The sequence below is a fragment of the Stylophora pistillata genome, chromosome 7 (assembly GCF_964205215.1).
Source record: "Stylophora pistillata chromosome 7, jaStyPist1.2, whole genome shotgun sequence".
NCBI classification, from domain to species: Eukaryota; Metazoa; Cnidaria; class Anthozoa; order Scleractinia; family Pocilloporidae; genus Stylophora; species Stylophora pistillata.
The window spans coordinates 14,334,816-14,351,640 of record NC_142525.1 but is presented as its reverse complement, the minus strand read 5'-3'; the positions used below and the strand labels follow the sequence as shown (position 1 = coordinate 14,351,640).

Genomic DNA, 16,825 nt, shown 5'->3' with positions numbered 1-16,825 from the left:
ATTGTTGACAGCATGCTGATAACTATTCCGTCAGATAATTTTTCTGACTGCGGGATTTTGTGTTGGGTTTGATGACACTCACATGTGCTTACGTAAGGTAAGGGAGACATAAATACGGTTATAAGTGTATAGTGATCTTCCAGTGCTTTAACAATTGTCTACACAATCGTAGGGTCTTGTACAGGTTGCATCCTTTCTCATCTTTCTCAATATCATCCAGAGTTGGCTCTAAACAATCATTTCCGGTTGTGAATAATTTTTCCCATTCTTTAAATTTTTTTGTTACTTCTGAGTGCTTTGCAAGGACTTGCGACTGCACATAAGCTAGTTGAGATTCATATTTTTCCTGCAGAGTCTTACTGTTTAAGTTTTTTCGAAGATTGTTTCTAGCACTGTCAAGTTTCTTTACATCCTCTGTCTCACCAATAACTTTAGCCACATTTTTGGCTATAGTCGAGTATAAGGAGGATGTAGATAAATTGGGTTCATTGAAAGTGTGGCTGGTCTCATGGGTTTCACCAGTAATTGGTAACTCTTCAGGTTGCACTGTAATCACCCCTGTCTCTTCTTGATCTTTCTCTAGTTCCAACCCATTTCTCTGGTCACCCTGGCCCAAAAGGTCCTCTCCCACTTGAACAAGAGCAATCACTCTTTCTTCTCTTTTGTCAGTTTCATCTTCATCATCTTCACTGTCATGATCCATTAGCCTGCTCTCTTCTGCATAATCTTCACTTCCAACTCCATTCAATTCTTCATTTCTGTCACTCTCTGTTTCACTTTCGTCTTCATCTTCATCATCCTGCAGGAAGCCAGTGTGAATGATGTGGTCAAGCTCACCCCTTTCATCAAATACTCTGATAGCATGGTGAGGTATTTGAATATGAGCTGATGATACACACTTCTTCCAGTTTTCTTGAAGGTATTTACTCTCTGACTTCAGTGTGTGGGAGCGAAAGTGGTGTAAAGGTGGAAGGGTGTGCACTTCTCTTCGAGTTTCACAGGGGGAAGTGACATCAAAGAATTCAACACCTTTAGCAACATGCCTCCACCAAACTCCTTCTCCACACAATAGGAAGTCAGAAATGCGCTCCAGGTGTGCTTGATAGGCGCTCTGGTATTTAAGGATGATTCTGTGGGGGATGATACTATTTTCTGGTTTTGGCAAGCACTTGCATAGTTTCCCCAGTCGTGACTCCTGCTCTTGAATGGCACTTCGTCGGTTGATTTCACCTTGTTTCATTTCTGCTTGCATCCTGATCAGGCCAGGGGTGATGATCTCTCCAGGTCGTCTGCTTGATGTTGCCAGGGATATACTGGCAAAAGTGTTGAAATGGCGCTCTTGTTGTTCAGTGTTGGTTGACCTGGAGCAGATGATGCGATGTTGGATGGGTGCATGGCACACCAGTGAGTGCAGGTAACGGCCATAGAATTTTTTCTCCGTAAGTATTATAGGCTTTCCAATAACCTCCTCACATGCAATAGCATGAAGAAAGGTTTGATTGTGAAGCCTTAATACATTTTTTTGGCATCTCTCTTGTACCTTAGCATACAGAATTTGCATGATTTCTGTCATGGTGTCCAACAAGAGCTGTACCTTCTCATCGACAAAACCTATGAAGGGGAAAATAATAAAATATAGCTATAAAAACACTTGATTAAAAATAATTTTGATAGAACTAAAGAACAACTTTCTGTAAGTGGGGAGTACAACATGTATTAACAGTTGTTAACTGTTCAACTTGATGATAAAAATAACTTAGCAGAACAGCAGTAATTAAGCACACAGCACAACAGCTGGTTACTTTTGAAAAGTAACTATCTATAAGATGTCAATGTAATGTGAAAAATGCGAAATTTTTAGAGACTTATAATAACATTTTCCTGATTCTTCTGCCAATTTTAGTCCAAACTGGTCTGACCTACCAGGGGTGTGTGTTGGGAGGTGGGATAATAACAAAAGTATTATTGTCAGGACAAATTGAATATTTTAAGTATAAAGTTAATTAGGACCTCAGTCTATATAACTTCAAAAGTAGAACAATGTTCACCTCTCAACTGTTTTGCAAGCACGATACAGATCTCACGATAATCTGAACCACGCAGTTGGTCTTTTGTTCCAGAAACTAAGCTCAGTGTCTCCTCACACAACTTTTTCACATCATCTGAAAGGTGGGCAGAAATTTCAGTGATGATGTTTGAGATGTTTTCCTTCACATCATGTAATGGTTCAGTGGGAAGGACCTCATACATCCCTGTATAGTGAAAGGAAATAAATAAAACCAAAGAAAATTAATTTAACTGGATTTTATAAATACATATAAATTTGGTTATATGCTTGGGTGAAATATGAGTGTTTTTAAACTGCTATTGTGAGGTGTTGCTTTTACATGTACAGTATGTCCTGGTCCATGTTAGGAGAATCAGACCAATTAATTTTGCTTTTACAATCAATATTGTTTGATACTTGTCAGTAAGTTCAATTTAATAATAAAAGTTGTTATTGTCCCTATGAGTAGAAAATGATACAACATGCACATGATGCTTTGCAAAAAATTAGATTTCTCCTTAATGATCAAATGCACATAAAAGTACAAATTGTTTAATTTGTATTAACCAGCCATAGAGCCACTAGTCCATGAATTTAACATACAGTAAGGAGAGTAATTCTCCTTTATGGTAAAAGATAACTTTATAATAACTTTGTGTTATGCTAGCACTGTAAATATTTGAGTTAATTACATACCTAAATGAAGATCCTTTATGCTTCTTCCTTGATCCATGGTAAACATTGCTGGTACTCTCTGTATACCACCAAGATGCTCTTTTAGGATGATCTGCAGATCCTTCTTGTAGCCTTCATCACACAATCCACGTGCTCTACATTCCCTCCGCAGTTCAGTAACTGACATATCTTTGAATGGTCTGATTCCACCATTTCTTTTTGCTTTTCCTGCGGGCCCTGCCAGCACTATGTTTTGCCGATCTGCTAGAGACAATTGGGGGCGTCGAAAACTGTATGTAAGGTCACGATACCTTCGTGAATCTCCACTACATCCACTACAACCAGCATTTCCTCCCCTCTGCTCTCCACTCTCAAACTGCTGCTCTGGGCCATCTCCATGGAAGAACCGCATTACATCATTCACTTTAACTCCATCACTGGTTTCTACTTGGTAAGGAAGGTAATCAAGGCATTCTTGTCTGGTCTCAACATATGCAAGCTGCTCAACCTCTTTTGATCCACATCTCCCAAGAATATAGAGATGAGGCCTTTCAACAATTGCTGCTACATCAACATCTCCATACCCTCTGGCCTTCATCTCTTCAGGGGTGTAGAAGAAGGCAGGATCATAAAGGCACTGAATAAGGTACAATATGTGACCATGGTTCAGAATGGTTGAATTGTCTCCCCAGATCATGAGATGCCTGGTTCTCTGGAACTTGATGAGCAGTTCTTTTCTTTGGCTTGCTGTTAAATCCTCCCGGACATGCTTGTCACATTCACCAATCTCCATCAGACATTCTATAACTTTCTCATCTGACATGTCTTCATAGTGAGCATCAGAATAGGCACGCACAATGCCAAGTTGTTCGCATCTCTGAAGCTCTCTCTTTCTGATTTCAGAGAGAGGGATCTTTCTGGCAGAAACTGTAAATTCCACTTGTTGAAGGGTGCCATCACTCTTCAGAACAAGCTTTTTATACATCCTAGGAACAACCAGCTCACCAATGGTATATTCTCCTGCATCCAGTTTGTCCTAGTGAGAAATACAGTGAAATGACTCTATGTGCCTGTCCTGTATTTAAATTTTTTTTAAAAAGCATTTTAATTACAATTTGCTTCCTTCATAATAACTTAATAGGCGCATAACAATCTGGTGGTAGTTTACATCTTTTTTTGTTTGATGTAGAGGGTGGGAGAGTACATTTATGGCCACATACACTGCATGTAAACTTGTGGAAAGCATTGTACTTGTTTTAATTGTCTGCACGTGAACTACTGACAGAAGTACATAATATTTTTGTACTTAATAGCTGCATTAGTACCAACAAAAATTTATTAATTATTACAATACTAAGAGGTCACCATCATTGATAGTCACAAAAAAAGACTCTCTGGCTGCATTGAATAATTTTCTCAAGGATTTTAAACACATTTTTAGTTAAACTTCAGTCAGACAAGATTTACCTTCAGTGTGTGTTTAATTTCTTTGTTTGTTCTGGGCACAGGAACAGTGATGTCTCCTCCAACCATCCTGTTCAGTCTCCGCCTTGGAAGGGACTGATCACCTCTTCGCAGCTGCTGGAAACGCTTTAGGTCTACTCCTTGGTTTTCAAGGTACTCTTTTACCACCATATTTCCTAGCCTTAGATCTGCCAGACCATATCTTCTTGCAAGATGCGAATAATTGATCTAGGAAAAAATTTATGGTATGCTAATAAGCAATCTTAAGGCTGTTTTATTTTAAAGAATCAGTGCATTGTTACTAGACTTCCATATTTTTTCCAGGGCCCCCTACAATTTCCATGTACTTGTATGTGTATCTACATTGTATTATTGTATTTATGGTAGATGTAAGGAACTTCACTGTTTGTGTTAAATGCAAGTAACCTCACCTTGTCTCCTTCTTTCATATTTGTTACTTCTTTCAGGAGGTTTTCTTTGTCGAAGTCGACCTGATGTGGCGGTGGAGAATGGCGTTTTTTCTTGCTAACTCCAAGATCTTCCTGTCTCTTCCGTTTTCCAACCCTTACAGCTGCTTCCTCCATTGTCTCAAAGTACAGAGTGGTCCTTTGTTTTTCCCGCTGACTGTAAGACTGCCTCGTGCTTAGTGTTACACACTCAAATCAACCACATTAATGAAACACAAGGTTATATTTATTTCCAAAACTTCGAGCACATGCGTTTTCTCTCTTTTACCCGACACCCTTTTGGGTTCATGAACTCGACAAAACATGTCACGCACTCTACACACATGTCACGCACTCTACACACTCCCCCGCCGAAAATGAAAGTGTTCTTCTAAATATTACAAAACTATTTATCAGGGTTCTCTGCAGCTACTGTAACTGTTGTTTGATATTGTCTCCTTCAGCACCTTGTGTGCTTTTGATTTTCTTTTTTTTTTTTTTTTAATGTTTGAGTCTTATAAGAGGCTCCTCTCAAGCCCTCGAGTAGTAGACAGGTTGGAAACAGCATGGCCACACCCAGAAATACAGGGGTGTTCCCGGAGGAATAGCTGTGATAGCTGGAGCTTGAATGGCGTTAACGCGTGAACTGCTGAATCCTGGCTCAGCCGACTGGTACTGTGGGTTTCCCAGGGAGTTGTAAGTTAAGATCTGCGGCGGTCTCCTTTGGCGCTGCGGCCGAGTCCACACGTCCTGCTCAGCAATATCCTCTCCCTCTGATCCGTCATTGTCAGCACTTCCTTCATTTGCAAGTTGTATTTCGCTGGATGGCCCATTGGTGCCCTCAGTAGTCGCAGAATCCTCAATTGACTCTGAAGGCAAATCGCGTCCTGGAGACACTGAGTTTGAAGTTCTTACTTCAGTAGGTATTTCCTCTACAAGGTCCACACTACCGAAATCATCATCATCTTTCCCCGAATTCTGTAGGTCATTTCCCGAAACAGACAACAGTCGTTTCTCTACTGCTGATTTTGGGGGTCGTGTACCAAATCCCAGATTTGGGGCATCTGCTTCCAAAGCGTCACAAGGCAGTAGTAAATTCCGGTGAAGTACTCTTGCGCGGCCACCTCCACTCTCGGGCTTCACTTTGTAGACTGGGCTTTGAGCCCCCATTCGTTTAATCACAACGTGGATAGCGCACTCCCAATGGGATCGTAATTTTCCGGGGCCACCGCGCTCTGTTAAATTTCTAACTAGCACCCGATCGCCTGGCTGAAGAACGCCACCTGAGACTCTCTTGTTGTAATATTGCTTGCCGCGCTCGGTAGTCTTCTTTGCATTCTGTTGAGCTATCCGGTATGCCTCCTTCATATCATGCTGCCAATTTTGGACGTAAGTGTTATAATCTCCCTCTGCACTCTCTTGATTCAAATTGAAAATCAGGTCGATGGGCAGGCGGGGTGTTCTTCCAAACAACAAGTAATACGGAGCGTATCCTGTCGCCTCATGCTTCGTGCAATTGTACGCGTGGATCATCTTGTTGAGTGATTCATCCCACTTTCGTTTCTTCAAATCTGGGAGTGTTCGCAGCATAGACAATAGCGTGCGGTTCATCCTCTCCACTTGCCCATTCCCTTGAGGGTGGTAGGGGCTGGTGCGAGACTTGGAAACGCCAGACAACTTATGTAGTTGATGGAAGAGATTGTTCTCAAATTCTCCTCCTTGATCACTGTGTATACGGGCTGGGAATCCGAATCGTGGTACAAAGTCATTGTAAATCTTTTCAGCCACCGTTCGTGCTGTCTTGTTTCGGGTTGGGTAGGCCTGTGCAAACCTTGTGAAGTGATCTACTATCAGCAAAATGTATTCAAATCCCCGTTGGCTTTTCTCCAAATGAAGAAAGTCTATAGACACCATCTCAAAAGGGGCAGTTGTCGTAATGCTCTCCATTGGTGCTCTAGGGGAGGTTTGGGGCTTCTTTTGCTGGATGCAGTGACACTTGTTGGCGATGAAATACTCGATTTCCTCTTGCATGTAAGGCCAATAGAACCTAGATCTCGCTAAGTCCACCACTCGATCTGCACCCAGATGACCCATTTCAATGTGAAGCTCTTGGTAAACCAACTGTTTAAACTTTGTGGGTAATACTAGCTGCAATCGACTCTTAGTTTGGCGCCACAGAATCCCGTCCGCTGATATATGGAGTTTATTCCATGCTCTCAAGTAGCAAGATGTTGTACGAGTCTCATTTTTCCGCTCTCCTCCTGGTGGGGGATATCCCCGTTTCTTGTAGGCCAGGATTCGTGAGATGTCGGGGTCTTCCCGTTGAGCCCTTAATATTTCTTCTAAAGTAAGTTGGGGAAAAACCAAATCTGTGACGCCCGGTTCTGCGTGAGCAATGTCAACTCTTGCTGAAACTGCTGCCACCCAGGGTGTGGCGTCTGTTTCCTGATGTATCACTGCTTGACTTGTTGCACAAATTGCGTCCTTTTCCATTTCTGCAGTACAGGTTTCCATGTATGCACTGAAATCTAGCGGTAGGCGGGATAGTACATCCGCATCAATGTTAGATTTGCCAGGCCGATACTTGATGTTAAAATTAAAATCTGCCAGTTCTGCCACCCACCGGTGCCCTACTGCAGACAACTTAGCTGACGACAGAATGTAAGTTAGTGGATTGTTGTCGGTGTAAACAGTGAAGAAGGTGGAGTAGTACAAGTAATCACGGAACTTCTCAGTTACTGCCCATTTGAGGGCAAGGAACTCCAGTTTTCCCGCGTGCATGTGGTAATTTTTCTCTGCTGGAGTTAGTGTCCTAGAGGCATAACCTAGAACTCTGAGCTCCCCGTCCTGTTCTTGATACAATACAGCTCCAAGTCCCTCTTGTGAGGCGTCTGTGTGAAGTACAAATGGCTTCGTAAAGTCGGGAAATGCCATCACTGGAGGAGAAGTTAGTCGGTCGACCAGCATGTCAAGCCGCTTCTGATGTTCCTCTGTCCATGTTACCTTATGATTATTAGCCAATAGATCAGGGCCAGCCATTAGATCGTACAGGGGCTTAGCTATGCGTGAGAAATCCTGGATGTATTGCCTGTAGTAACTCAGGAACCCCAGCAGTTTACGCACATCACCCACTGTTGCTGGTTTTTGTTTCGCCAAGTTGTGTACGGCGGCCGTGTCCTCTGGGTCTAGAGAGTAGCCATCGCCAGAAACAACCCGCCCCAAATATCTAACTTGTCGTTGGAAGAGCTTGCACTTTGATGGCTTTAACTTTATCCCATGTTCCTGCAGTCGACGCAGGACTTGTTGGACATCCTGAACGTGTTGCTCAAAGGTTGTACTATACACCAAGACATCATCCAGGTAGGGGATACAGATGTTGTCACGTAAGCCATCTAGACATTCATTCATGCACCTTTGGAATGCCGCCGGTGCATTCATTAGCCCGAACGGTATTCTATTCCATTGATACAATCCCCAGGGGGTCACGAATGCAGTCAGGGGGCGGCTTTCTTCTGTCATAAAGCCTTGGTGGTAGGCCTTCCCTTGGTCCAGAACTGTAAACCATCTGTTGCCGCCTAGGCCATTTAAGATATCCTGTATACGGGGAATCGGCTGTCGTTCTGGATATGTTTTCTTGTTCAATTCTCGATAATCAATACAAAGTCGCAGACTTCCATCCTTTTTGCGAACACAGACCATGGGTGAGGAGTAAGCCGAACGGGACTTGCAGATCCAATTTCGATTAATCAAGTCTTCTAAGTACTCTTTCACTTCCCCATAGAGTGGCTTGGGGATGGAGATATAGTTCTTCTGTACTGGCTCATTGTCCTTTAACTGGATATCCAGCACCAAGTTCTCCACGCAGCCAACATCATCGTCGTTTCTTGCAAAGGCTCCAGCTTCTTGTCGTAGCATTTCGTGGACGATCAATTGTTCATTGTCTTCTAGCTGACTCAAGTCAACTGGTGGCTCCCATCCATCTTGTTCCTGACCAGGATGCGAGGTAGCTTCAGGGTAAGAATCCTCGTCTCCTCGAGAGTACGAGTCGGGAGTGTTTGGGATTGGTAGAACTGACTTTACCAGGTGTATCCGGCCCAATTCTGTTCTGCGCTTTAACAAGATGTTTCTGTCTGTATTGTTTTGGACCACGACGGCCACGTGACTAGAGGTTCCCGGGGTTATTTTAGTAAGTTCCTCGCCCAATTCCAGTCCGTCTGGGAGCTCGCTGTCTTCCTTGGGCTCAAATATTACTGGCATCCCCTCTGGAACTGGTCCGAGGTGAGTTTGACACTTAACTGTCGTTGCCTCTCCTTTTGACAGCATAACATCTCTCTTTCCGACTTTAACAGCTGCAGTACCGGTATCCTGTGTTCTTGACTGGATCAGATTGATCAGGGTACCTATGCGAGTATGATGAATTGAAGGGAATGACTGCTGAATGATGTTACTTGCCGCTTGGTGGTTTCCACCATATTGAGCGAGGATTTCTTCTATAACATTGAAGCCAATGATTGGGTACTCTTGTTCCTTTTGTCCCACCAGTACTGGAACTGTCAGCTCATGAGCAGTTGTATCGTCCCCAGCCAACTTAAACCCGATCTCAATCCAACCGTCAAATGGAATGTTTGTCCCATTCATCGCTTCCAAATTCAGCTCTTCTCCTGCTCCCAACAACTCTTCAACATTTCTTAACACCTCCTGCGGTAAGTGAGTTTGTTGCCACTTCCTTGACACAACACAAACCTGGGAACCTGTATCCCATAATGCCTCCACTTCCTTTCCCTGCATTAGGCATTTTACCACGCACCTCCGTCCCACGATTTTTGTCAGTCCGAGCTGCTGCCTTGGCGTCAGGTGGCAGGGAAACGTCGTGTTCAAATCATGGCCATCATCTCCGGCTGCTTTCTGTTTCTCAAGTTCCTGTATAGCCATGCAAACTGGTTTATGCACAGCTCTGTATTTTACTTGACATTCTTTTGAATAATATCTATTGGTCTTACAGGCTCCGCCGCGGTTAAGTGGTACATGGTCTGTGCTTTGTTTTCCACACTGCACGTAACGGGACTGGTTTTCTTGCCTGGTCACACCCTGTCCCATGGACGTGACCTCTGGCCGTTTCCCTGGAATTCTGCTGGAGAGCGTCGGCTGAATTGGGCATTACACTCGCGTACATAATGGCCACTCGCCCCACACCTGAAGCAATGGTTGCACGGCCATCCATTCCCACTTTGTTGGCAGGTCCTACACCGTGGGGGTTGTCTCATAGGCTGTTGTGTGAGGGGGGTTTGAACCCGGAGTGGGGCCCGAACTCTCTCTTTGACTGCGGCCACCTCTGCCTTGAGCTCCCTTAGTTCTTTCATGAGACCTTCCTCCACCCCATTATTCTTTGTCTCCTGCTTGTCCCCTCCCTTTTGAACAGTATTTACCTTGGGGGTTAGCTGTGAACCGAATTTCTGTGATCGCTCCAGTTCGTCACTGAAACACACATTTAATTTCTCGAATAGTTCTTCATCGCTTATAAATTTCTTTTCCAAGTAGGGCTTCATTTCGATCTTGATATTCTCATTTTGCAGGCCAAGGGAAAAACTATGGACAAACATGCCATGTACTAAGGTAGGATCATATTTCAGGTCCGAGTCAGTTTCTTGAGATGCAAACAAGATCTTCTGTTTCAAATCGAGAAGGCGGATCAAGAATTCTTGAGGTTTTTCCTTTGGCTGTTGGACAGTTGAGCTCAACTGATGATATAGTTCGGTTGCTGTTCTCTCCTGATAATGAGAACGCATAATTCTCCTCAATTTGGCCAGTGTTAAATCTACCTTACCCTCCAAATAACTTCTTAGGCTTAACGCCGGATTTATCGCTTTTATCACAGCCTCTTTGATTTCATCCTCTGTATAGTCGTTCTTTAACCCATTCTCAATTTGATGTACTAGCGAGGAAAAACTCAAACGATCCTTTTGCGACGCGTCGCCAATCTGGCCCGAAATCTTGAAGTCGCGTTTGAATTTTGAAATTGACACCGCGGGATTTTGCTCTATTTTGACGGTCGCCTTACTATTTTCAGAAGCTTTCGGCGGTTCCGTTTTCTGTTCCGGTACAAATTTTCCCTGCATACTTAGAGATGACGACAACACTTTGAGCTTCTCATTATCTAATTCTTCCGTTTCGAGGTATTTATTTAGAGCTCGGATAAAAACCAACCTTCCCTTGCTCTCAGGCGGTACAGTAATGTTCAGCCCACTACAAACTTCTTTAAGCCTTTCCTCGCTCAAGGAACACAACGCGGCCTGAATTTCGATCTGCAGACTCTCGGTGTCCATCATACTTCCAAGAAATAATCTTTCGTACTCACCAATAGTGCAATCAGCCGTTCACAAAAGAAATGCGACACTTTACGTCAAGATCAGTCCGCCGTCGACAGCAATCGACCACAACCAACTCGCGCTCGACGAATCAATCAAGCGTGCCAATTACTTTGTCCTTCACAACCCAAGGCCGTTCTTCGTCGATGATAAGCCTCTTCGGTCCAGTCCTGGCAGGGTCGCCAATGTTACACACTCAAATCAACCAGATTAATGAAACACAAGGTTATATTTATTTCCAAAACTTCGAGCACATGCGTTTTCTCTCTTTTACCCGACACCCTTTTGGGTTCATGAACTCGACAAAACGTGTCACGCACTCTACACACATGTCACGCACTCTACATTAGCATTGTATCTGCGTCACGTTTGGACCATTCCTCTTGCACTTTCTGCTTCTCTTGACGTGCTCGCTGTCGACGTTCGCGTTTCTTTTGTATTTTGCTTTTCTTTTGCTGTAACTCGAGCTCGGATACTTTAGTTTGAGCTTCAGCAAAGCTAACGTTAAACGTTTTCTGAAAGTGCCCATTTATTTTTAAGTAAATGTGTTTTGCGGCCGTTTTTATTGCTTTTTGGGTGGGCTTTACTTTTTTGTTTGCTACGTTCCTATTTTCTACAAGGGCTTCTTGAACTAGCTTTTGCGGCGTGAACCTGACAGTGTTCGGAAAGAGGGACTGGATGGCGAAGTGATGTACTTGGCAGGCATGACAGTGCGACATAGTGTGTTCTGACTTCTGAGAATCGGGTAAACCGTTCCAGTTTGCAAGCGAAAAGTACTTGAGGTATTCAGTTCGGCTCCGAGAGTTCATTTTTCGAAATGAATCATAAATAATTCTTGCCTTTCTCAGATATGTGGACTTGTCAACGGCGAAAATTGACTGTGCTGATTCACCTAGCGTTTCTTGGTAGTTTCTCCATCGCTGAACGGGATCAGCCTCCTTCGTCGTCCTTCCCGGTTTATGGAAACTTTCTTTAACGGCAACTCTTGAAAATCCACAATTAAATATGAGAGACATCGTTTGCTTGCCAAGTCTTCTTCCTTTCTTACTTGTATCGAACAATTTATCTTGCTACGGGATGAGCGCGCGCTCTTTACTTTCGAAAATTGCGCCTAAACCAATAAAGTATTACCGAATTCAAAACCATTAGAGATAAAGTTACTAATTTATTTTAACAAAAACCGCGTTTTTTACCCGCAGGTTTAAGAGAAGAGAACGAAAAGCCCTTATTTTTTATTGACTTCTCTCCTTTACCACAGGTCGTTGTAGCCCTACTCGTAATTCACCATTTCAGACCATTTCAAATTATAGGGAAAAAAACACGTAGGTTAAGCAAGGATTCTTGCTCCATTTCCTCCGAGTTTTTGTCTTCCGAAAGCCCAAGATAGCAAATCTTATGGGATTTGAAATAAGCTTTTCTTTCGACCTTAAAACTTAGTTCGCCATGTTTTGGCTTCGTACCCTGGCCTTGTAAATGCATTTCTCAAAAGTAATTGGTTGATTTAAACCATGGCAACTATGCCAGGGGAATCCTCGCGTGAAAATATGGCGGCTGGAACACTTGAAACGCTGTCTGCGAGTTTCTTAACTTCCCACCACTAGTTAAGATTATTTAGTGGTAGTATTATTCATTTTGGACTCCACCACTATCACTTTCTTTATTTCTAATCAGAACCTACAGTTACATTTCTTATGTTTCGTATAAATTTGTGTTAAGATCACGAAATCGGTACTTAAGTTGACTCAAGCAAACGCGAACAATTACCTGTTAAATATAATAGAAATATTGTGCTCATTCCGAGTGGTTTAATAGCGTTTATCACTACACTGATATGAATCGGAGGTTTTTCTGTGATTGTTGTGAGAGCAAGTGGTGGGAATTTGTTGTGGAAGGCACATAGCTTTTTGGCGCCGAAATTAGTGGTTTTTGCAAGTATCAAATTTCATCACGTTTTTCGGACGATAAACTTCCATCCACTAGGTGAAGGCCTAACGTTTGGCAAAGTTTTATGGAAATTGGCCACGTTTTAAAGAAGTTATAGTTAAACTTTGTCAAAACCGTGAATATGGACATGGGAACCAGGCCTTAATCCACTTGAGTAGAACCGAGATATGACACAATCCTCAACCAATCAGAGCGCGCTTATCTCTATAAACACCGGAGCAATTACGCTAGAGAGCTGAATAATCTAGGGGGAAAAATTATGATGCAGCTTTTAATCTCGTTCACACAAAATTGTTTGTCTTTTCAAGACTATAAGTTGAAAAAGATATATATCAAAATATAAGAAAGCTGCGCTTTGCCTTGTCTCGTTGTTAAACAAAATAATTTGGATATATCAACAAAGTTGAAATGGTAAATTGGCCACCGTAATGATTACAAAAGCTGACGTTTCGAGCGTTAGCCCTTCGTCGGAGCGAATAGAGGAATTGTGGGTTGTGTGTGCTTTTAAAGGCAGAAAATGGAGCTACGTTATTGGTTGGTGCATGGCAACGAGAAAAACATGAATAAATTAGTGGAATGAAAAACGTTCATTGATCCCTGTGGGATTGAGACTGCCGGTTTGAAAGATGAGCTTTTGTTCAAGATTTTTACGGCTTTCCGTGCCACCTAAGTGCAAGGAAAGACCGCAGATTGCCATATGTTGCTTAGAATGATTAGGTAAATTAAAATGTCTAGCGACTGGTTTAGATGTGTCCTTGTCATTCCTTTCCACGTCTCGAAGGTGTTCTCGGAATCGGTCACCTAGTCTTCTGCCCGTTTCGCCGATGTATATCTTTTTGCAATAAGTGCAAGTTATGCAATAGATTACATTAGCGGAGGTGCACGTGAAGTGATCGGTGATCTTAATGGATCGTTTAGGTCCCGATATTTTATCAGTCTTGTGAATGAAAGGACACGTTTTGCATCGCGCAGGAGCGCATTTAAAAGTGCCTGGTTGCTCATTAGTCTGAAAAGAACTTCTGACCAAAAAATTGCCTAAGTTTTTGTCGCGTTTGAATGAAATGAGCGGAGGCTGCGAAAAGATAGTGCTTGTCTCTGGATCGATTTGAAGTAATTTGAAGTTTTTAAGAATGATGGATTTAACTGAGTGGTTGTGAGGGTGAAACGTGAGAGTAAATGGAATGCGGTCGGAATCTTCCTTATGCGACGTTTGTAGTGCTGAATGTCGATCAATAAGTTGAGCGCGGTGGTAACCCGCTTGAACAACGGAAGCAGGGTAACCACGTTTATCGAAGAACTGGCACATTGACTCTGATTTGTGGTGAAAATCAGAGTCATTACTACACAAACGACGAAGTCTTAGAAACTGAGAAAAAGGAATGGAATTCTTAACGTGAGATGGATGAGAAGACGAATATAACAAGTAATTATGCGAGTCTGTAGGTTTGTAATACACACTAGTGCATAAACCGTTGCCTTCAATTGAAACTTTGACGTCTAAAAAGGATAAAGAATTGTCAGAAATTTCCCAAGTATATTTCAGAGCCGGGTGAAAAGAATTGACTGCAGTTATGAATTGAGTGAGCTCCTCTCTGGTAGAGGAGGTAGCGCCGATACAGTCGTCGATGCACCCGCCAATAACGTAGCTCCATTTTCTGCCTTTAAAAGCACACACAACCCACAATTCCTCTATTCGCTCCGACGAAGGGCTAACGCTCGAAACGTCAGCTTTTGTAATCATTACGGTGGCCAATTTACCATTTCAACTTTGTTGATATATCCAAATTATTTCGTTACTCCCACCGACGCAGCCCCAAACAATTTCTTTCGAAACTATCAGCCTTTATTCGTTGTTAAACAGCCTGTTTTAAAGAATTGCTTGATCAGAAAAAAAATATGGGTTAATGTGAAATATAATAATCCCCTGAGATAATCTCATAGGGCTGCAATATTCAATACTCCATCCTTTCCTGTTTGAGAATTCACTCGACTACTCGGCTAGATCGTCAACATTTACGTAGAGTCAGTCGTCGTAGTTTTTTAAGTTTATCAACCCCTGTAGAGAAATGAGAGGAGATATTTTGAAAAGAACTGGGTATAAATTATTGTATACTCTGTGAAGCTTTCGATGGTTCCCTCATTTATTATTTCTTTTAAACCTAGAATGAGAGCATCTTGCTGACACAATCAATTTTTGATAGCGCAGTTTTCAGCGTCCAAAAACTGAACCCAATGTACTCACAACTTTCTTTCAGATGAAAGAATTAACCAACGACAACTCAAAGTAAAATCAGGTAACCCGGCCACTTAAAGCACGGAAAAACGTGGGTGATCAAGCTGGGATTGGTTCTAGTTTTGCATTTGATTGGTGGGATGGTGACATGAGTTTTCTAGACCAATCAAAGAGCGAGGTAAATCAAAAGTAGAACTAATTCAGGATCGCATTCCATACTCAATTGAACACTGCTTTAAAGGTGAGATAAATTGAATCCATAAAGTGCGCCACGAGGCCTTCACGGTGACGCCGTTATCAATTAAAGTTGATGGTGGTAGATTCTAACAATCAAACTTTAAAGAGAAAAAAAAACAGAGAAAGTCCCTTTGTAAACACCACAATTCTACTTTGTGCTGGTTTTCCATTTCTTTGAGTTCGTTCGTTCCTTTTCAAAAGATGGTCTCAAGTTAGGGTAGTCTTTCCAACATTCAGTTGTCATTATGTCATACCTAAAACACAAACACGTTAAGACTATCTCAATATGTCGTTGGTGGCCTAGCCCGAGGCCGAAGCGTCTTTAACGCAGAACTGAAATGCTGTGATTAAGGAAAAGTTTAATTGGAAACAGGTTGACCTATCCTTGATAAACAAGCTATCAGTGTTTTTAGAACAAACGACAAAAGATCCACACATTACCAAAAAAGATAAACTCGTGATAGGCTACTTCATCCTACATTTCCCATCGTAAGGCTGGATCATCAAGCATAAATGATGAAATAATGAGACGCACAAATCTCAAACAAAAGCGGGACAAAAACTACTGTACGATACAAGCCATCAGAAAAAAAAAACAACAACAGCAACACGATATCAACATACAATTTATCATCTACGTGTTGTGGTTTAGGCATTCTGTATCCCTCTTGAAGTAAGTTTCCAATTTTTCTTCCATCTATTCGTGGATACGGTGAACCACCTGGATTAGAGCAGCTAATTTTAACATACTGTACAATGAAGGGCTCTACATCTGTTTTTCTATTTCAACACAGCGCTACCATTCTTCAACCATTTATAACTTTTTTTTCACCTAAGACCAGCGACTGTGGCAATCTAAACTGGTTTGGTGAGAACAATAACAAGTAGCAAAGGGTGTAAGTTTTTAAAGAGAATGTGGTTTTTGCGTCTGTTTGGGAGTAAAACGAGATAGTTTGGTTTTATGAACTGAGTTGATAATGTAAATTGGCCGCCAAAATGAGTTTCAAAGCTGACTTTTCAAACTTTAGCCCTTTGTCAGGGCGAATGACGAGGGGTGAACACCGGAAACCTGACCAAGTTACATTATCAAAATTACCTTGTCAAGGTCTTCAAAGACTGGTACACCATGCTTACTTCATAACTTTATCTCTTCTTTTAAGTAATTAAAATTACTAAGGCTAAATAACTGCACTGGTAATCAGCCTTGTAGCTTACCAACTGTAAACATCTCATAAAGGAAAACTCCGTAGCTCCAACTGTGAAAAAATGGGATCAATTTAAGAAAGTAAAGTTACTTGTCTGCGAAAAAAAAAGGAATTTTAAAAGCTTCGGTGGGGAAGGGAGAGTTGGGTGGGGACATAGTGAAAAGATCATAGCACAATATGAACATGAGTATAACCAATCCATAGTGAGA

The 16,825-nt window shown here is 42.2% G+C and overlaps 2 protein-coding genes across 2 annotated transcripts in view; both read right to left on the bottom strand.

Annotated features, from left to right (window-relative positions):
- Window positions 1-118: 118 nt before the first annotated feature.
- LOC111343849 (uncharacterized) lies at window positions 119-12,242 on the bottom strand. Its single transcript, XM_088726369.1, has 5 exons — window positions 11,343-12,242; window positions 4,190-4,828; window positions 2,744-3,758; window positions 2,049-2,252; window positions 119-1,611 (listed from the first exon to the last, which is right to left on the bottom strand). The coding sequence occupies exons 2-5, from the start codon at window positions 4,355-4,357 to the stop codon at window positions 119-121; spliced, it is 2,880 nt and encodes a 959-aa protein (XP_088582495.1). The 5' UTR covers window positions 4,358-4,828; window positions 11,343-12,242.
- Window positions 12,243-14,870: 2,628 nt separating this feature from the next.
- LOC148726752 (fibroblast growth factor receptor 1-A-like) overlaps window positions 14,871-16,825 on the bottom strand; it is a 45,763-nt gene continuing 43,808 nt past the window's right edge. Inside the window, exon 20 of the mRNA XM_088727713.1 lies at window positions 14,871-14,921. The gene's annotated coding sequence lies outside the window, so the exon portion shown is untranslated. The remainder of the gene's footprint in view (window positions 14,922-16,825) is intronic.

Coding starts and splice junctions, on each gene's coding strand:
- LOC111343849 (XM_088726369.1), bottom strand. CDS start 4,357: ATGGTGGTAAAAGAGTACCTTGAAAACCAAGGAGTAGACCTAAAGCGT. Junction 2,253..2,743: donor CATAAAGGATCTTCATTTAG/GTATGTAATTAA, acceptor TTCACTATACAG/GGATGTATGAGGTCCTTCCC. Junction 1,612..2,048: donor GCTTGCAAAACAGTTGAGAG/GTGAACATTGTT, acceptor TCCCCTTCATAG/GTTTTGTCGATGAGAAGGTA.